The 22,099-nt window shown below is 39.2% G+C and overlaps 1 protein-coding gene across 1 annotated transcript; it reads right to left on the reverse strand.

Annotated features, from left to right (window-relative positions):
• Nucleotides 1–2,975: 2,975 nt before the first annotated feature.
• LOC123905201 lies at nt 2,976–21,481 on the reverse strand (the record flags this gene model as incomplete). The annotated part of the gene is made up of 4 exons (XM_045954827.1): nt 2,976–3,044; nt 4,354–6,027; nt 18,480–19,169; nt 20,357–21,481. Coding segments are annotated over 4 exons (3,558 nt in total), but the record flags the coding sequence as incomplete, so codon positions are not given.
• Between the last annotated feature and the right edge of the window lie 618 nt (nt 21,482–22,099).

Raw genomic sequence — 22,099 nt, forward strand, 5'->3', positions numbered from 1 at the left:
TGTGTGTAAGCTTCTTCTGGCGGTGTTGATAATTCCGCCTTTCTTTGCTGTATCTTTTTCTGACGCACCCAACTCGTAAGACTTACAGGTAACGCCAAGGCCTTGCAACCTTGTTTAATTTTTCTTTTTCTGACGTACCCAACTCGTAAGACTTACAGGTAACGCCAAGGCCTTGCAACCTTGTTAAATTTTTTTTTTTTTGACGTACCCAACTCGTAAGACTTACAGGTAACTCCAAGGCCTTGCAACCTTGTTTAATTTTTCTTTTTCTGACGTACCCAACTCGTAAGACTTACAGGTAACGCCAAGGCCTTGCAACCTTGTTTAATTTTTTTCTGACGTACCCAACTCGTAAGACTTACAGGTAACGCCAAGGCCTTGCAACCTTGTTTAATTTTTCTTTTTCTGACGTACCCAACTCGTAAGACTTACAGGTAACGCCAAGGCCTTGCAACCTTGCTTAATTTTTCTTTTTCTGACGTACCCAACTCGTAAGACTTACAGGTAACGCCAAGGCCTTGCAACCTTGTTTAATTTTTTTCTGACGTACCCAACTCGTAAGACTTACAGGTAACGCCAAGGCCTTGCAACCTTGTTTAATTTTTTTTCTGACGTACCCAACTCGTAAGACTTACAGGTAACGCCAAGGCCTTGCAACCTTGTTTAATTTTTTTCTGACGTACCCAACTCGTAAGACTTACAGGTAACGCCAAGGCCTTGCAACCTTGTTTAATTTTTCTTTTTCTGACGTACCCAACTCGTAAGACTTACAGGTAACGCCAAGGTCTTGCAACCTTGCTTAATTTTTCTTTTTCTGACGTACCCAACTCGTAAGACTTACAGGTAACGCCAAGGCCTTGCAACCTTGCTTAATTTTTCTTTTTCTGACGTACCCAACTCGTAAGACTTACAGGTAACGCCAAGGCCTTGCAACCTTGCTTAATTTTTCTTTTTCTGACGTACCCAACTCGTAAGACTTACAGGTAACGCCAAGGCCTTGCAACCTTGTTTTATGGTTCAGCGCTCACATCTGAGTTGGTCTTTGATAAAGATTCAGAGCTCAAGTTTGAGATAACCGTTTTCGTTGATTCAGAGCCCGTAACTTAATCAGGTTGACGCAAATATTTTGAGATATGCAAGAAGATATAAACTACTAGAATTTTGAAATTCAATGAGCCTCGATAAAAACCCCAGTCAAAACAGGGGAAAAGAGTGTCTCATTGTCTTTTTATTCATTTATGAAAACAGTTCTTATACATCATTAAAAATATTGCTAAAAGAAGAGAATGGTTTTACTTATTCTTCCATCAGTAACATGATGCCCCGCGATTAGCTGTAGTAGAACTTTAAGTTTGCTACGTTCCACGTCCTGGGGAGGATTCTTCCTTCCATGGTCTCTAGACGATATGCTCCTCCTTCGAAAGCTTCTTGCACCCGAAAGGGGCCTTCCCAGTTTGCCGCGAACTTTCCTCCTTTATCCTTTCCCATAGGTCTTTTCAGCACTAAATCGCCCTCTTGAAAACTTCTTTGTTTGACTCTTGTATTGTAACGCCTAGCGGCCCTTTGCTTTATGGCGAATTCTCTGAAATGCGCTTTTTCTCTTCTTTCTTCGATCATGTCTAGGTTCTCTTCCAAAGCTCTGTCGTTCTCTTCCTGCGTCGTGGTTTCTCTGCGCCAACTAGGAGGATTTATTTCCACCGGGATCATCGCGTCTGAACCGTAGACCATTGTAAATGGCGCCTCTCCTGTCGAGGATTGGGGAGTGGTGTGGTACGACCAGAGGATGGGTGAGATGTGAGCTACCCAGGCTTCGCCTTTGCTATCTAGCCTTCTTTTTAAGGCTCTTAGTATCACCTTATTTGCTGACTCTGCTTGTCCGTTAGCTTGTGGATGCTCCACTGATATAAAGGTGTTTTTGATTCCTTTGCTTCGACAGAACTCTACGACCTTTTCGCTGGCGAACTGGGTACCGTTGTCGGATACGATATATTTGGGCAATCCAAATCTGCAGATGATTTTCTTCCAATAAAAGATTTTTACCTGTTTCGCCGAGATGCTGGATACCGGTTCTGCTTCAATCCATTTCGTAAAGTAGTCCACGGCGACGATGATCCATCGCGCTTGTTTATAGCCAATCGGAAATGGACCAACGATATCTACACCCCACATGAAAAAGGGCCAGGGGGATAATACTGACTTTAGTGGCTCCCCCGGAACGTGATGCAGGTTGGCGTGTCTTTGACATTTGTCACAGTTTCTTACATACATGGCGGTATCATCATGTATATCTGGCCAATAAAATCCTGCTCTTAATATCTTTCCTGCCAATGCTCTTGAACCGATATGACTACCACACGATCCTTCGTGTACTTCAGACATGATGCGCTTGGCTTCTTCGGTACTGACGCATAAAAGGAGGGGGGACGCAAATCCCCTTTTGTATAGCTTATCCCCTACCATTGAATACCATGCCGCCATTTTCTTCAATTTGAAAGCCTTTTCCCTTTCTTTCGGGAGCTCATCCTTTTGGAGGTACCGGATAATGGGCGATCTCCAGTCTTCTTCTTCTATTACCATCATCATCTCTTCCCCGCTGATGCTGGGGGTTTTTATAGTCTCTTGGATAACGGTTCTATGGCTTCCTGGTTTTTTGGTGCTCGCCAGCTTTGACAATAGATCTGCTCTCATGTTTTGTTCGCGGGGAACGTAAACTAATTCGAAAGAATCGAAATGCTTAGCTAGGTTTTGAACTCTTTCCACGTATTTGATTAACTGCGGCTCCTTCGTTTGAAACTTCCCTGATACTTGGTTGGTTACCAGTTGGGAATCACTCATGGCCCTTAACTCTTTTACCTCCATATCGCTTGCTAACTTCATTCCTGCTATTAAAGCTTCGTATTCTGCTTGGTTGTTGCTGGCTTTGAAGGCGAAACGTAGTGATTGTTCTATCATAACGCCATCTGGTCCTTCCAGTACTATTCCGGCTCCACTTCCTCGCACATTGGAGGCCCCGTCAACTGAGAGTGTCCAAGACGCTGTTTTCTCTGTTGTTGGCGGAGTAGACATTTCCAATACAAAATCAGCTAGTCTTTGTGACTTAATGGCCCCTCTAGGTGAGAAGGTGATGTCAAATTCTGATAATTCAACGGACCACGCTACCATCCTTCCTGCCAAGTCTGGCTTTCGGAGGACGTTCTTGATAGGGTAATCTGTTCTAACAACTACCTGGTGGCTTTGAAAGTACTGCCTTAATTTTCTGGCTGTGACAACTACCGCGAGAGATAACCTCTCTATTCTTTGATACCTTGTTTCTGCTCCCCTTAGGGTTCTACTTACGAAGTATATAGGTTTTTCTTCACCCTCTATTTCCTGAACTAGAGCTGTACTCATGGCTCTATCCGAAACTGCGAGATATAGGTAAAGGGTGTTACCTGGTAATGGGCGTGTCAAGATGGGCGGTGATGCTAGGAACTCTTTTAGTTGTCTGAAGGCTTCTTCACATTCTGGTGTCCAGGAGAATCTCTCATTTTTTCTAAGGGATGCGAAGAAGTGGAAACCCTTTTCGCCCGCGCATGATAGAAATCTGGATAGTGCCGCTATTCTGCCTGTCAAGGTTTGTACTCCTTTCACGGATGTAGGGCTCCTCATGTCTATGATGGCTTGGCATTTTTCGGGGTTAGCCTCTATTCCTCTGTTGGTGAGCATAAACCCTAAAAATTTCCCGGCTTGTACTCCAAAGGAACATTTTGCTGGGTTTAGCCTCATGTTGTACTTTCTTACTGACCCCATGATGTCCAACAGATCATCATCATGGCGACTTCCCTCGGAAGTTTTTACTACCATGTCGTCGATATATACCTCTAAATTCTTCCCTATTTGCTTGGCAAAAACCCTGTCCATCAACCTTTGGTATGTTGCTCCCGCATTCTTCAACCCAAAAGGCATGACGTTGTAAAAATAATTGCAGGTGTTCGACATAAAGGCTGTATGGCAGGCGTCTGAGGGGTTCATCTTTATTTGATTGTATCCGGAGTAGGCGTCCATGAAACTCAGCATCTTGCACCCCGAGGCGCCATCAATTAACCTGTCTATGTTGGGTAGGGGATATGGATCTTTGGGACACGCCTTGTTTAAGTCTGTGAAGTCCACGCACATTCTCCACTTTCCGTTGGCCTTTTTCACCATGACGACATTTGCCAACCATGAGGGGTATTTTATTTCTTCAATGAATCCGGCTTCCTTTAGTTTCTCTACTTCCTCCGCTATAGCGACTCGTCTTTCTTCTCCCACCTTCCTTTTTCTTTGGGAGACTGGTTTTGTGCTGGGTGATATCGAAAGTTTATGCGTTATCACCCCTTCGTCAATCCCTGGCATATCTGAAGGCTTCCATGCGAATAGATCAGCGTTATCCTTCAAGATTTTGATGATTCGTCTCCTCTCCTCGCTGGGCAATGTTGTTCCCAAGCTGGTTGTCTGGTGTGGGTGATCGCCAATTTGAACCTGCTCCAGGTCTTCTATAGGACTTACCCTTCGATCTTGAAATTCCTCTCTCGGATCCATATCTGCGCTCTCTATGATGTTTATGCCGCCTGGAATTGCGGCTTGTCTTCTTTCGAATTTTCCGCTTGCGCTGGAAGTTTGGTGTCGTATCTTTAAGCTGGACTCGTAGCATTTCTTGGCGAGAATCTGATCGCCCCTTACTGTTCCTACTCCCCCATTATCAAGGGGGTATTTTATTGCTAGGTATAGAGTGGACATGGCCGCCCCCAATGTGTTAAAGGCGGGCCTACCTATAATAATATTATAGGAGGTAAAAGGAGTTTTAACTACCAGGTATCGCACCTTGATAGTTTTGGCGTTGCTGCCTTCTCCAAACGTGGTAAGAAGGGAGGCGTAGCCCATTACATCCACTTGTTCGCCAGAGAACCCAACCAGGGTTCCTGAGTTGGGTTGCAATTGTTCTTCTGCCAACTGCATGGCCTTGAAAGCTTCCCAGTACATAATGTCCGCTGAACTTCCTGAGTCTATCAGTACTCTCTTTACATCGCAGTTCAAAATTTGGACTTGTATCACTAAAGGATCATCGTCATGAGGCGCTACCTTCAGCCCATCCTTTGCAGTGAACGCCAAATCTGGTACGTCTAATGGTTGGGGTTGTCTTACGAGGTATATTTCCGAGATGGCTCGGCGTACATACCTTTTCCTTGCTGAGCTTGATTCACCCCCGCCTGAGAATCCTCCCGCTATTGTATTCACGGAGATTCTCCCCTTGGGAGACTCCCTATTTGGCCCCGGGGGATCCCGTGGCTCCTGGCGGGGGACTTTTGGCACGACAACCCGCCCTTGGGCGGCATCGTCGATGAATTTGCGGAGGTGTCCGCTTTTTATTAGCTCTTCAATTAAATCTCTTAAGCGGAAGCATTTTTCTGTGGAGTGACCTCTACACCTGTGGTATGCGCACCAGGCATTATCGTCAAGCCCCATGGGAATGTTACTGGTTCTCCTTGGGGGGAGGCTTGCCAAACCAGTGGCCAGAATTTCGTTTAAGACGTAAACCTTTGAGGCATTTAATGGCGTAAGGTCTTCATTGGCGGGATGGTTCCTGAATTCTCTTCTGGGTGGTTGGCGGTAGGGCTTACCGTGATGCCTTTGCCACGGGTCTCCTTGGTGGCCTCCCGCTTTTGGTCGTGGGTGTTCAGGCGCTCTGGTGGCGCGGCCCACGTATTCCTTCTCCTTAACGTCTCTTTGTCTTTTTTCGGCGTTACTTTCCTCGCCCTTTATATAACACTCCGCTCTCTTATTTACCTCTTGCATTGACGAGGCTGGCTTTTGGGCTAAGGACTCATTGAAGTGTCCTACTTTTAGCCCATTGTGGAAGGCTGCCACAAACATCTCCTGATTGGGATTTGAGACCTTGATGGTGGCTTCGCTGAATCTGGCTAGGAAACTACGCAATGACTCGCCATGGTTTTGGCGGATGGAGAAGAGACTGGTTGATGTGACTTTCACGTGTTTTGACCCAGCAAACTGGTGGATGAATTTTTTATGAAAGTCAGCATAACTCTCAATTGAGTTCTTTGGAAGGTTCATGTACCAACGTAGGGCGACATCCTTGAAGGTGCCGGCTAGTAGTTTACACTTTAGATGCTCCGGAGCATTGATTATGGCGGTTTGTGTTCCAATTGCCATCAGGTGCTCCCTTGGATCCGTCTTTCCGTCGAAGGTAGGGAGGTGAGGAACCTTGATTGTTTCCACCACTTGGGCATCCCACAAGTGTTGTGCTAACGGCTGTACGTCCATGACACCCTCTCCCTCTTGAAGGTGTGAAAACACAAGAAGGGGGGGTTGAATTGTGTTTTAGCCAAGTTAAAACTTTTTTAAGTTCTTAACTCAACTACGTTAGCAGCGGATAAATAACACAAACAAAAGCAAGATAGAGAGAGAGATCACACAAGCAATTTATACTGGTTCCTCTCACAAAACGAGAGTAGTCCAGTCCCCTTGCACTTCCAAGGGATTTCACTATAATCACACAAGATTACACCTGCTCAAGCACACAAGCAAGAGACTTCTCAACAATGCTCAAGCACACAAGCAAGAGACTTCACACTTAAGCACACAAGCTTAAGTTTCACCAAGTAATAGTAAAGTATATGAAAATATACAATTGCTCTTAGATGAACCTAAAGAGAGCAAATACAAATAGTACAGAGTATTTGACTAAAGTGCAAAAACACTTGATAAGAGGTTCAGAGCTTGTATACACAGAATTCAGAGTTTGTTCAGCGCACGTTCAATCCTTAATAATTGTTATATGTTGTAGCTGAATCTTCTAGTATATATACCACTAGAAAAGAGTCGTTGCAAAAGGAACCGTTGGAGTTGATAATCTTTTGTCTTCAAGCAGTCTGTCTTGATGCAGTTTGGTTATATCCAAAACTAAGAAAGAGTTTCAGTTACTTTGACTACAGCAGAGAAGACTTTCCTTATTCAGCTAACAAAACTGAAGACCCACGTTCTCAAGTTAGAACAGACAAACAGAGGGTAGCTGAACTGATCAGGCTTGAAAGGTCCTTTTCTTCATTGGTAGAAGAGTTGACTAGCAAAGGGAATCTTTACAGATATCCAAAAGATCTTCAGAGGTTGATGAAGCTTGTAATCAGTCAAGAAGTTCTGAAGACTTCATCCTCTGAATGTTGTATCTTCTGAAGTCCAACATCTTCTGAGCGCTTGTGAACTTCTGAATTCACATCCTCTGAACATCTTCTGAGCGCTTGTTAATTAATACTTTGTTATCATCAAAACCTTTATAGATTTAGGGGCAAACATTTTTAAATCAATTTTGTTCCAACAATCTCCCCCTTTTTGATGATGACAAACATCAGTATTAATTGACAATTGTTGTTAAATTAACTTATCATGTTTCTCTTAGGTTTATGAGGTTTGCAAGCTCCCCCTAAGATTGATACTCCATAAAGTCTGAACTTTATGTTTTATCCATGATATTTTAATTTAGTATAAGATTAAGATGGTTTGAATTAAAACAAGTTTCATATCTTTCTTCAGAGTGAGAGGTTTGCAAGCTCTCCCCCTAAGTCTCATAAGGCTAAGTTAAAATTGCACTCTTAACTTATCCTTACTTATGAAATTTATTTCAGTTTCAACTAACTTAGTCTCCACCTTGAAATACGTAAAACAACTTAAAAGTAACAACTTTTAATATAACGGATAAAAGCGAGATAAAAGTGGTTTCAGTTTTGAACTTATCACTTATCAATTAATGCGTAACTACTCCCCCTTTTGTCATTATCAAAAAGTAAAAAAAATTTATATAACCAAGACAGTCAAAGAAGAAGAGTGGTTGTTACAAAGGTGAATTTATGTTAAAAACGAAAACCAACGCGCTCACAGGTTTATAAAAAGGTGAACGAGTTAACATGCCTTCTTCTCGTAAAAACAAGAGTAAACAAGTGAAACAAGAAAGATTAGGAATAATGAAAAGATTTAGTTTACGCATCGCAGAGTTTAAGAGAAGAAAAGAAGACGAAAAACGCGAAGAAGAGGAGAAAAATAAAGAAGACAACAAGAAACCACAAGATGCTGAGATAATAATCATCTCATCAGATTCTGAAGCTGAAGAGAATGAAGATGATGCTGACTATGTTGAGTTCTTGGCTAGCTATGTTCCAGAAGAGGAACAAGAAGAAGAAGAACAAGAGCAAAACCCGGATCCCATAGAAATTTCATCAGATGATGCTGAGGAGAAATCAGAGATTTCTTCTGAGTTTTATCCATCTGATTAGGATTAGGTTGTCTTTTTCTTTTTCTTTTTACCAATGTACGCAACATTGTTAGATCATTAAAAAAAAATTTCGTTTTTTTTTTTTTTAAAAAGCATCTTGTGTTCTTATGTTCTTATTTATCAAGAAAATATAAATATCAAGTGAACATGAAAGAAGTGAGCAAGCAAAACATAAACAAAACAACTTGAAATAGATAAACCAGAAAAAGTGTTCAGAAGATAAACAGAAAAATAAAAAGAAAGCTTAAAACAAGTGCATAGAATCCTAGGGTTTCTTAAGAAAGGCTAAGAGCTGGTCGAATTTGTCATTCAGAGATCCCACGTTGGAAACCAGACCATCCACTTTGGATTCCAAGTTGAGGTGAGCTGTCCTTTGCCTTTCCAAACCTTCTTGCTGCTCCCTCAGAGCTTCTTGAAAGATCTGCAACTGATCAGCCACAACAGGAACTTGATCTTGAACCAAAGGCGCTTGTTCTTCAACCAAAGGTGCCTTGCCTTTATCAGAGGGTTCACCTTCCTCTGGATAATCAATCATCAGCACATCCTCTTGATTCTGAACAGCAAGCACATCATCCTCTGAAATGTCCTCTGGTTGCAACTCATTTGCCAACTGGGCAACTCTTGCAGCAGCTTCTTCTAACCTTTCAGACTCAGACCTCTGAGCTTCAAGACTCTGAAACAGCTTGGAGTCTATCCAGATGACTTTGAAAGCGTTCAGACGTTGTTCAGCAGCAGCAAGTGCTTCCAGCTTAGCAAGTTCAAATCCAGCATGATTAAACATGGTTAACCTTTTCAATTCAGCCCTAGCCAGACTTTCCCTCATGAAGCTTATCACATCCAAGTCTCTTCTTCCAATCACAGCCTTAATTTCTTCAGCAGCATCATCCAAGGCATTGCAAATCCTTGCCTTAATGCGTGACACTTCTAGGTCCACATCAGAAGGACAAACTAAGAACCTGTCCTTTATCTTAGATAATCTACTTAAGTCATCATGAAACTGAGTGGATAGATTACAAAAAGGGTTGGATGATGAGGGTGAAGGATTGGGAATGGTAGAGAGATTAGGTGTTTCAGTAGCAGGGTTGTCAATAATCACAACTTCTGCCTCTGTAGGCTTGGGAGCACAAGTGTGAATACGCTCAGGAGAAGCATGTTCAGCACTTGGGTTAGGATGGGGTTCAGGGGTTGGTTCAGATGATGATATGTCAGAAGTTGATTCAGGGTAAATATGTTCAGGCGATGGTTCAGGAGATTTATGTTCAGGGGTTGGTTCAGGAGCAAGTTGTTCAGGGGTTGGTTCAGCATTTGGAATATCTGGTTGAGGTTCAGATGGTGGAATGTCAGGTGATAGTTGTTGTGGTTGAGGTAGAGGTGATTTTGGTTTAGGAGATGAGCTAGATTTGTGGGTTTCATGAGAAAGAGGTTGATTATTGAGAGGGTCAGGGCTCAGATGTTTTTCTAGTTCAGAAAGAGGGTTGTCAGAGGTTGGAATATCAGAGGTTGGTAAAACAGTTCTGAGAGGTTTAGTGTAACCTATTCCAATCTCATTTTCATTAAAGATGAACTTAGTAGACTTACCTTTACCTTTAGGAGTAGGAGCAGGTCTTTTCCTCAAACGAGCAGCAAGAGACTCTTCATCAGATTCAGTTTTTGATTCAGAGGATTCACTTTCCTCACTTTCCTCTTCATCATCAACAATGATAGGCTCCTTTGATGATGGTGCAGCAGCTTTTCCAGTCAAAGCTTCATGTTTCCTCTTTGTTCTTTGCTCAGCAGTAGCTTCTTCTACCTTAACCTTCTTCTGAGCCAGAAGATCTGGTTTTTCTTGTACAGCTTTCCTCTTTGGTTTCCTCTTAGGATTATACATGTTTACAGGAGCTGGAGGAACCATACTCCTATCAACAGTATATCCTTCTTTTCTCAGAACTTCCAGATAGTCTTGGATGATGTGCTCAGCATCCATTTCAGAAATTACTGGATATCCATCCACATACAGACGATCTTCAAGACTAGCTGTAAACTCTTGTGGAGGTGGAACCACTTTGGATGAAATGAGACGCATCTTGGTGAGGAAGCTGGCATTCAGAATTTCAGGAGTGAATTTCTTTTCAACAAGTTCCGGATGAAACTTCTTCAGATTCTCAACAACATGACCTTGATATAGAAGGTCTGAGAGTAATCTTGGATAGGCTATAGCTGTCTTCCTCTGAGATTTGCTTAAGAAGATTGCCTCACAGATCCTCTCAAAGAAATATTCTCCCAGATTCACCTTCATTTCTTTCAGAAGAAAGTAGATCAGATGACGATGAGTCCAGGAAATGGTATCAGTGCCACCAACTCTTGGACTGATAGAAGCTAGTATGATCTTGAAAAGTACTCTGCAGACGTCAGTCAAACCCTTGACTTTACCCTTTAGTTTCAAATCTGTACACATCAGAGCCAGAAGATCATCTCTGTACCTTGTGTCCTTCTCAAAAACATCCAACTCTATCCCAGAGTTATCTAGACCAAGCAACGCATTAAAATGAATAGGTGAGAAAGCTAGGTTCATACCACAGATGTTAGACCTAATTTGTTTCCCAGTGAATTCCAATAAACCCATTTCTTTCCTAGATTTACCTTTTAAACTAGGATTTCTCTCAATAGCAGCACGTTCTTCTTCCTTAGCTTCATGCTTGTCAAAGACCTTAGCTTTCATCCAGAATTTCTTCAAGAGATCTGGGTAAATAGGACCATTTAACATGCTGAAGTATTTATCCCAACCTTGAGCGGAGAAGTAATGTTTCACATCAAACCCATTTGCCTTTATACTGTCGAAGTCGATCATCTTTTCAGAAAGAAAAATGAGCTCAGATTCTGGAAACTCCATCTCGTTCCCAACGATTTGGAGATTTTTGAACATAAAAGGTGGAATCTTTGTTGACGACGAAGGTCCAGCCATTGTTGGAGATAGGGTAGGGTTTGGAAACTAACGAGAGAGAAAGAAAGTTTGTTGGAGGTTTAGAGAGAATATGAAAGTGTAGGTTGTGAAAGTGAGAAGTGTGCAAGTGTATTGTGTAAGTTTTATTTAAATGCACACAGTTATCACGAAAATAGCAAATTTGGGAAGTTACGCTAATTGACAGAAAGTTGAATACCAAAAGTCATCATTAACCACCCACTACCTGACACACGTAGACCACGTGCAGAAATTTACTCGGTAACTGCTATTTTAATGGACAACTGTTCAGCAGTGAATACTAAACGTTTCCCACTTAAATAGTTCAGAGCCTCTGAGTTATTTAAAATTCTCTATCAGAGTCAAGTACTTCAGAGCTTGTGTTTCAGATGTTCTGAATCATAAGTTCTGATATACATAACCTCTTACACTTTAAAAGCCCAAAAAAAATTTTCATTCAGAGATTGAAAACATGTTCAGATGTTTCTTTATAAAATCAAATCTTTCAACAGGTAAGGCTTTAGTAAATATGTCAGCCCATTGATTTTCAGTATCAACAAACTTAATATCTATAATGCCTCTCTGAACATAATCTCTGATAAAATGGTGTTTGATTTCAATATGTTTGGCTCTAGAGTGTAGGATAGGATTTTTAGATAAATGAATGGCTGCAGTATTATCACAATATAAAGGAATATTGTTACTGCTTACCTGATAATCTTCCAACTGATACTTTAGCCAGAGTAGTTGTGTACAACACTTAGCTGCTGAAATGTATTCTGCTTCTGCTGTAGACAAAGCTATAGTAGTTTGTCTCTTACTAGCCCAGGAGATAAGGTTTTTACCAACAAATTGACAATTGCCACTTGTGGATTTTCTTTCAATTTTATCTCCAGCATAGTCAGCATCACAGAATCCATTTAGCACATAATCATTGGATTTCTTATAGAGAAGTCCAAGATTAGTTGTTCCTTTCAGATACCTAAAGATTCTCTTTACAGCAGTAAGATGAGATTCTCTAGGATCTGACTGGAATCTTGCACATAAGCATACACTGAATAAAATATCTGGTCTAGAGGCTGTCAAATAGAGTAAGGAACCAATCATACCTCTGTAGACCTTTTGATCTACTTTTCCTTCATCATCTGACTTGCTCATGTTGGTAGTTGAATGCATAGGAGTGTTCATTATCTTGCAATCATCTAGATTGAACTTCTTCAGAAGTTCCTTGGTATATTTTGATTGATGAACATAAGTTCCTTCCTTCTTCTGATTGATTTGAATTCCAAGAAAGAATTTCAATTCTCCCATCATGCTCATTTCAAGTTCATCCTGCATTATCTTAGAAAAATTCTTGCACAAAGCAGCATTAGTTGAACCAAAAATAATATCATCAACATAAATTTGAATGATTAAAATGTCTTCTTTGGTTGTTTTTCTAAAGAGTGTGCAGTCAACCTTTCCTTTTTCAAAACCCTTTTCAAGAAGGAAATTACTGAGTCTATCATACCAAGCTCTTGGAGCTTGTTTCAGACCATACAGTGATTTCTTCAATTTAAAAACATGTTCTGGGTTTGAGACATCTTCAAAACCAGGAGGTTGCTTAACATACACTTCTTCAGAAATAAAACCATTTAAGAAGGCACTTTTAACATCCATCTGATACAAGGTTATTCCATGATTAACAGCATAAGATAGAAGTAACCTGATTGCTTCAAGTCTAGCAACTGGTGCAAAGGTTTCAGTATAGTCAATCCCCTCTTGTTGACTATAACCTTGTGCAACCAATCTAGCCTTGTTTCTTACCACTTCACCTTGTTCATTCAGCTTGTTTCTGAATACCCATTTTGTTCCAATAATGTTCTTGTGTGAAGGTTTAGGCACTAGAGTCCACACATCATTCCTTTGAAATTGATTCAGCTCTTCTTGCATTGCTACAATCCAAGCATCATCTTTCAGAGCTTCATCAATCTTTGAAGGTTCCATCATTGAGATAAGACCAACCAATGATTCCTCATTTCTTAGTTGAGATCTTGTTTTCCTTGGACTATCCTTGTTGCCTAATATCAGTTCCTCTGGATGTGATGACTTGTATTTGAAGGTATTTCTTGGGGGCTCATCATCTTCAGACTCATCAACATCAGGTTCAGCAGTTGCTTCAGTTCTTTGTTGTTCAGAGTCTGTAGGAACTGTTGTATTCAGAGGTTCTTCAGAGAATGGATGTTCTGTGTAGTTCGGAATATCTGAATATTGATCCTCTGATACCTGAAATCTAGACAAACCTTCCACAAGCTCTGACACTTGGTCAGGCTCTTTGTCATCAAATTTGACATGCATAGTTTCTTCCACAGTGTGTGTTTCAGAGATATACAGTCTGTATGCTTTTGAGCGTTCAGAGTATCCTATAAAGATACCCTTGTAACCTCTAGCATCAAATTTCTTTAGATGGACTTTGTTGTTTAAGATGTAACAAGTACACCCAAACTGATGAAAATAAGAAATATCAGGCTTTCTTCCTTTGAACAATTCATAAGCAGTTTTGTTCAGCTTAGATCTGATATAGATTCTATTCTGAACATAACATGCTGTGTTTACAGCTTCTGCCCATAAAAACTTTGCTACATTTGTTTCATGCATCATGGTTCTGGCCATTTCTTGCAGAGTTCTATTCTTCCTTTCTACAACCCCATTTTGTTGAGGAGTTCTAGGAGAGGAGAATTCATGCAGAATGCCATATTTTTCACAAAAGTTTTCAAAAGGTTCATTTTCAAATTCTCCACCATGATCACTTCTAACTTTTAAAATAGTGTAGCCTTTTTCATTTTGAATTTGTTTGCAGAAGATGCTAAACTCATCATAAGCTTCATCTTTTGTTCTTAGGAATTTTACCCAAGTCCATCTACTGTAATCATCAACAATTACTAATCCATACTTCTTTCCATTGATAGAGGCAGTGTGAACTGGCCCAAAAAGATCAATGTGAAGAAGTTCCAATGGTCTGGAGGTAGAGACAATGTTTTTAGGTTTAAAAGAAGATTTTGTAATCTTTCCTTTTTGACATGAACCACAAAGTGTGTTTGAGTGATATTTGATTTTAGGTAAACCTCTGACAAGGTCAAGCTTGCTAAGCTTAGAGATTAACCTCCAGTTAGCATGGCCTAACCTCTTATGCCAGATCCATTTTTCTTCACTCAAGGTCAAAAGACACATCACTTTTTGTTCATTCAAATCAGAAAGATTAATTTTATAAACATTGTTCTTTCTCAGACCTTTGAATATAATGGAGTTATCAGATTGTTTAGATACAGTACATGATTCCTTATTAAAAATGACTACATAACCATTGTCGCAAAATTGACTTATGCTCAATAGATTATGCTTAAGTCCATCAACTAACCAAACATCATTAATAGATAGGGAAGAATTACCTATTGTACCTGTACCTATTATCTTTCCTTTTTGATTACCTCCAAAGCCAACAGATCCTCCTTCTTTCATAGTCAGCTTAGAAAATAGTTGTTTGTCACCAGTCATATGCCTTGAACATCCACTATCCAAATACCATGAATGATTCATGATACTTCTTTGAGTGGCAGGCTGTATGAGAAACAACTTTAATCATTGCGATAGAACTCTTCATCAAGGTTAATGATAAAGTCATCCCAGTATTCTTCCTCTTCATTGTCCAAGTTCTGATTGTTAACTTGAGAACTTGTCAACCATGTATCTAGGACATAAGCCCTTCTTCCTTTGCATAGAACTTGTTTCCATACTTTAGGTAAGACATATCCTTTCCTAGTTGGTAAATCTGAATGGTACATAATTTCAGCTTTTGGTACCCATCTTCTGGGTCCACGCTTGTTAGTCCACAAATGCTTATTATGTTGTCTAGTGTTAGAGAAAGATCTTGGTTTGGAATAATAACCTTTTTGAAACCTTTTCTTTTGAAATCTGTTATTATTCCAGGATTTGGATTGTTTATGATTCCAAGGTTTGTATCTATCACCAATCCCATGTTCTGATCGATTATATCTACTGACTCTAGAATCATAAATAATCTGAGTCCTGTACTCCATCTGAGATTTAGAATTTTTTCTTTTAAGAACTTCTGATCCTTTAGATTGACTAGCTTCAGGTACTGAAGTTCCTTTGGATTCAGATTTTGAAGTTTCAGATGTTGAAGCTTTCAGAACTTCTGAACTGATGTTAATGTTTCACATCAAACCCATTTGCCTTTATACTGTCGAAGTCGATCATCTTTTCAGAAAGAAAAATGAGCTCAGATTCTGGAAACTCCATCTCGTTCCCAACGATTTGGAGATTTTTGAACATAAAAGGTGGAATCTTTGTTGACGACGAAGGTCCAGCCATTGTTGGAGATAGGGTAGGGTTTGGAAACTAACGAGAGAGAAAGAAAGTTTGTTGGAGGTTTAGAGAGAATATGAAAGTGTAGGTTGTGAAAGTGAGAAGTGTGCAAGTGTATTGTGTAAGTTTTATTTAAATGCACACAGTTATCACGAAAATAGCAAATTTGGGAAGTTACGCTAATTGACAGAAAGTTGAATACCAAAAGTCATCATTAACCACCCACTACCTGACACACGTAGACCACGTGCAGAAATTTACTCGGTAACTGCTATTTTAATGGACAACTGTTCAGCAGTGAATACTAAACGTTTCCCACTTAAATAGTTCAGAGCCTCTGAGTTATTTAAAATTCTCTATCAGAGTCAAGTACTTCAGAGCTTGTGTTTCAGATGTTCTGAATCATAAGTTCTGATATACATAACCTCTTACACTTTAAAAGCCCAAAAAAAATTTTCATTCAGAGATTGAAAACATGTTCAGATGTTTCTTTATAAAATCAAATCTTTCAACAGGTAAGGCTTTAGTAAATATGTCAGCCCATTGATTTTCAGTATCAACAAACTTAATATCTATAATGCCTCTCTGAACATAATCTCTGATAAAATGGTGTTTGATTTCAATATGTTTGGCTCTAGAGTGTAGGATAGGATTTTTAGATAAATGAATGGCTGCAGTATTATCACAATATAAAGGAATATTGTTACTGCTTACCTGATAATCTTCCAACTGATACTTTAGCCAGAGTAGTTGTGTACAACACTTAGCTGCTGAAATGTATTCTGCTTCTGCTGTAGACAAAGCTATAGTAGTTTGTCTCTTACTAGCCCAGGAGATAAGGTTTTTACCAACAAATTGACAATTGCCACTTGTGGATTTTCTTTCAATTTTATCTCCAGCATAGTCAGCATCACAGAATCCATTTAGCACATAATCATTGGATTTCTTATAGAGAAGTCCAAGATTAGTTGTTCCTTTCAGATACCTAAAGATTCTCTTTACAGCAGTAAGATGAGATTCTCTAGGATCTGACTGGAATCTTGCACATAAGCATACACTGAATAAAATATCTGGTCTAGAGGCTGTCAAATAGAGTAAGGAACCAATCATACCTCTGTAGACCTTTTGATCTACTTTTCCTTCATCATCTGACTTGCTCATGTTGGTAGTTGAATGCATAGGAGTGTTCATTATCTTGCAATCATCTAGATTGAACTTCTTCAGAAGTTCCTTGGTATATTTTGATTGATGAACATAAGTTCCTTCCTTCTTCTGATTGATTTGAATTCCAAGAAAGAATTTCAATTCTCCCATCATGCTCATTTCAAGTTCATCCTGCATTATCTTAGAAAAATTCTTGCACAAAGCAGCATTAGTTGAACCAAAAATAATATCATCAACATAAATTTGAATGATTAAAATGTCTTCTTTGGTTGTTTTTCTAAAGAGTGTGCAGTCAACCTTTCCTTTTTCAAAACCCTTTTCAAGAAGGAAATTACTGAGTCTATCATACCAAGCTCTTGGAGCTTGTTTCAGACCATACAGTGATTTCTTCAATTTAAAAACATGTTCTGGGTTTGAGACATCTTCAAAACCAGGAGGTTGCTTAACATACACTTCTTCAGAAATAAAACCATTTAAGAAGGCACTTTTAACATCCATCTGATACAAGGTTATTCCATGATTAACAGCATAAGATAGAAGTAACCTGATTGCTTCAAGTCTAGCAACTGGTGCAAAGGTTTCAGTATAGTCAATCCCCTCTTGTTGACTATAACCTTGTGCAACCAATCTAGCCTTGTTTCTTACCACTTCACCTTGTTCATTCAGCTTGTTTCTGAATACCCATTTTGTTCCAATAATGTTCTTGTGTGAAGGTTTAGGCACTAGAGTCCACACATCATTCCTTTGAAATTGATTCAGCTCTTCTTGCATTGCTACAATCCAAGCATCATCTTTCAGAGCTTCATCAATCTTTGAAGGTTCCATCATTGAGATAAGACCAACCAATGATTCCTCATTTCTTAGTTGAGATCTTGTTTTCCTTGGACTATCCTTGTTGCCTAATATCAGTTCCTCTGGATGTGATGACTTGTATTTGAAGGTATTTCTTGGGGGCTCATCATCTTCAGACTCATCAACATCAGGTTCAGCAGTTGCTTCAGTTCTTTGTTGTTCAGAGTCTGTAGGAACTGTTGTATTCAGAGGTTCTTCAGAGAATGGATGTTCTGTGTAGTTCGGAATATCTGAATATTGATCCTCTGATACCTGAAATCTAGACAAACCTTCCACAAGCTCTGACACTTGGTCAGGCTCTTTGTCATCAAATTTGACATGCATAGTTTCTTCCACAGTGTGTGTTTCAGAGATATACAGTCTGTATGCTTTTGAGCGTTCAGAGTATCCTATAAAGATACCCTTGTAACCTCTAGCATCAAATTTCTTTAGATGGACTTTGTTGTTTAAGATGTAACAAGTACACCCAAACTGATGAAAATAAGAAATATCAGGCTTTCTTCCTTTGAACAATTCATAAGCAGTTTTGTTCAGCTTAGATCTGATATAGATTCTATTCTGAACATAACATGCTGTGTTTACAGCTTCTGCCCATAAAAACTTTGCTACATTTGTTTCATGCATCATGGTTCTGGCCATTTCTTGCAGAGTTCTATTCTTCCTTTCTACAACCCCATTTTGTTGAGGAGTTCTAGGAGAGGAGAATTCATGCAGAATGCCATATTTTTCACAAAAGTTTTCAAAAGGTTCATTTTCAAATTCTCCACCATGATCACTTCTAACTTTTAAAATAGTGTAGCCTTTTTCATTTTGAATTTGTTTGCAGAAGATGCTAAACTCATCATAAGCTTCATCTTTTGTTCTTAGGAATTTTACCCAAGTCCATCTACTGTAATCATCAACAATTACTAATCCATACTTCTTTCCATTGATAGAGGCAGTGTGAACTGGCCCAAAAAGATCAATGTGAAGAAGTTCCAATGGTCTGGAGGTAGAGACAATGTTTTTAGGTTTAAAAGAAGATTTTGTAATCTTTCCTTTTTGACATGAACCACAAAGTGTGTTTGAGTGATATTTGATTTTAGGTAAACCTCTGACAAGGTCAAGCTTGCTAAGCTTAGAGATTAACCTCCAGTTAGCATGGCCTAACCTCTTATGCCAGATCCATTTTTCTTCACTCAAGGTCAAAAGACACATCACTTTTTGTTCATTCAAATCAGAAAGATTAATTTTATAAACATTGTTCTTTCTCAGACCTTTGAATATAATGGAGTTATCAGATTGTTTAGATACAGTACATGATTCCTTATTAAAAATGACTACATAACCATTGTCGCAAAATTGACTTATGCTCAATAGATTATGCTTAAGTCCATCAACTAACCAAACATCATTAATAGATAGGGAAGAATTACCTACTGTACCTGTACCTATTATCTTTCCTTTTTGATTACCTCCAAAGCCAACAGATCCTCCTTCTTTCATAGTCAGCTTAGAAAATAGTTGTTTGTCACCAGTCATATGCCTTGAACATCCACTATCCAAATACCATGAATGATTCATGATACTTCTTTGAGTGGCAGGCTGTATGAGAAACAACTTTAATCATTGCGATAGAACTCTTCATCAAGGTTAATGATAAAGTCATCCCAGTATTCTTCCTCTTCATTGTCCAAGTTCTGATTGTTAACTTGAGAACTTGTCAACCATGTATCTAGGACATAAGCCCTTCTTCCTTTGCATAGAACTTGTTTCCATACTTTAGGTAAGACATATCCTTTCCTAGTTGGTAAATCTGAATGGTACATAATTTCAGCTTTTGGTACCCATCTTCTGGGTCCACGCTTGTTAGTCCACAAATGCTTATTATGTTGTCTAGTGTTAGAGAAAGATCTTGGTTTGGAATAATAACCTTTTTGAAACCTTTTCTTTTGAAATCTGTTATTATTCCAGGATTTGGATTGTTTATGATTCCAAGGTTTGTATCTATCACCAATCCCATGTTCTGATCGATTATATCTACTGACTCTAGAATCATAAATAATCTGAGTCCTGTACTCCATCTGAGATTTAGAATTTTTTCTTTTAAGAACTTCTGATCCTTTAGATTGACTAGCTTCAGGTACTGAAGTTCCTTTGGATTCAGATTTTGAAGTTTCAGATGTTGAAGCTTTCAGAACTTCTGAACTGATGTTCTCAGGTTCTGAACAACTTCTATCTTCTGAACTTTTCTTTCCAGATCCTGAGAAACTAGGTTCCTCTGAGCTGTCAGCTTCTAAATCACTCAGATCATTTTTGTTATTTTCAACATTACCAAGATTCCTTCCTTCTTCACTTTGTGGAACAACATAATAAACCCAAGATTTTCCAACCTTTTTGGCAGAGGTCTTCAGCTTTGAATATGTTCTACCATATTCATAGCCGAGTCCCTCTCCTCTATGTCTCATGACATTATAAACAAGATTAGCAGCTTTGCTCTTACCAAGGTTGAGATGCACAAACTGTTGAAGAGCTATTTCCTGCTCATCAATAGGTTTGTGACAAACAGCACAACCCTTTTCAAAGTCATTTACTCTATTCAGAGTTTCTTGATAAAGACCTTGAAAATGTTCTGCTTGTTCAGTCAGAGTGTTAAGCTTTTCTTGTAAAACTTTTTGTTTACTTAACACTCTGAGATGTTTCTCAATGACCTTGTTAAGTGCAGTTATAAGTTGAGATTTAGAGCAGTCAGAAAATACCTCATCAGTTACTTCAGAATCTGATTCTGATTCTGATTCATCGTCTGAGTCTGCATCTGAATCAGCTGAAGCCATCAGGGCTAGATTTGCCTCTTCTTCTTCCTCAACTTCTTCCTCAGATGATAGCTCTTCAAAGGTAGCCATCAGACTCTTTCTCAATTTACTCTTGAATTGTTGCTTCTTTGAGCTGTATCTTTTGCTTTTGTCTTTAGCAGACATTTCTGGACAATCAGCAATAAAGTGTCCTGGCTTCTTACAGTTGAAGCAGTTCTTCTGATCATCCTTTTTGCTGACAAAATTTCTGGAGCTGTTACCTCTGAAATTTCTTTTGTTAAATCTGTTCCATTGCTGAAACTTGGTGAATAAAGCAAACTCATCCTCATTCATCTCATCCTCTTGACCATCAGCAGAAGATTCTTCTTCAATATCAAAAAGCTGAGTCTTAAGAGCCTTAGAAGTAGTCTTAGTTGACTGTAAAGCCACTGACTTGGACTTCTTCTTAGTTTCTGAGTCAGCATCCAGAACCATCTCATGGCTTCTGAGATTGCTTATCAGAGCTTCAAGACTCAGAGTCTTGAGATTTTGAGCTTCCTCTATTGCAGTGACCTTGGGTCTCCAAGCAATAGGAAGACTTCTCAGAATCTTCTGAACATGGTCATAGGTGGAATAACTTCTCTTGAGAGCTTTAAGACCAGATACAAGGATTTGAAACCTTGTAAACATAGTCTCAATGTTTTCATCTTGTTGCATAGTGAATAGTTCATATTGCCTTATCAAAAGACTAGCTTTAGCCTCTTGAACCTTTTCATTACCATCATAGGTAGCACACATAGAATCAAAGATAGATTTAGCAGTAGACTTGTCCTCTATTCTGACATAATCTTCATGTCTAATAGCACCAACAACAATGTCCTTTACTCTATGATGCTTAGTGTAGGTTTTTAAGTTAGCTGGTGTGAGTAACTTTCTATGCTCAATGGACAATCTTCCATGTTCATTTAAGTTTTCAAAAGTTACTCCCAACTCAACCAAATCCCACAACTCATGATCAATAGCAGTAATATTGCTATACAATCTCTCTTTCCACCACTCAAATAATGAAGCATCACCATTGAATATAGGGGCTTTTCTGTTGCCACTATGTTCATGTGATTCATTACTTAAGTAGTCATAACCAAAAGCATTTCTAGGACCACCACCAGCACCACTGGCCTCACCGGTTCTAGTGCTACTATCGTCTCCTCCAGACATAGTGTTCTCACAAGATCTTTACTGTCTCACTGTTAAGTGAAAGTAACAGACCAGAGCTCTAGATACCAATTGAAGGTGTGAAAACACAAGAAGGGGGGGGGTTGAATTGTGTTTTAGCCAAGTTAAAACTTTTTTAAGTTCTTAACTCAACTACGTTAGCAGCGGATAAATAACACAAACAAAAGCAAGATAGAGAGAGAGATCACACAAGCAATTTATACTGGTTCCTCTCACAAAACGAGAGTAGTCCAGTCCCCTTGCACTTCCAAGGGATTTCACTATAATCACACAAGATTACACCTGCTCAAGCACACAAGCAAGAGACTTCTCAACAATGCTCAAGCACACAAGCAAGAGACTTCACACTTAAGCACACAAGCTTAAGTTTCACCAAGTAATAGTAAAGTATATGAAAATATACAATTGCTCTTAGATGAACCTAAAGAGAGCAAATACAAATAGTACAGAGTATTTGACTAAAGTGCAAAA

This window comes from Trifolium pratense, linkage group LG2 (assembly GCF_020283565.1).
Source record: "Trifolium pratense cultivar HEN17-A07 linkage group LG2, ARS_RC_1.1, whole genome shotgun sequence".
Taxonomy (NCBI): domain Eukaryota; kingdom Viridiplantae; phylum Streptophyta; class Magnoliopsida; order Fabales; family Fabaceae; genus Trifolium; species Trifolium pratense.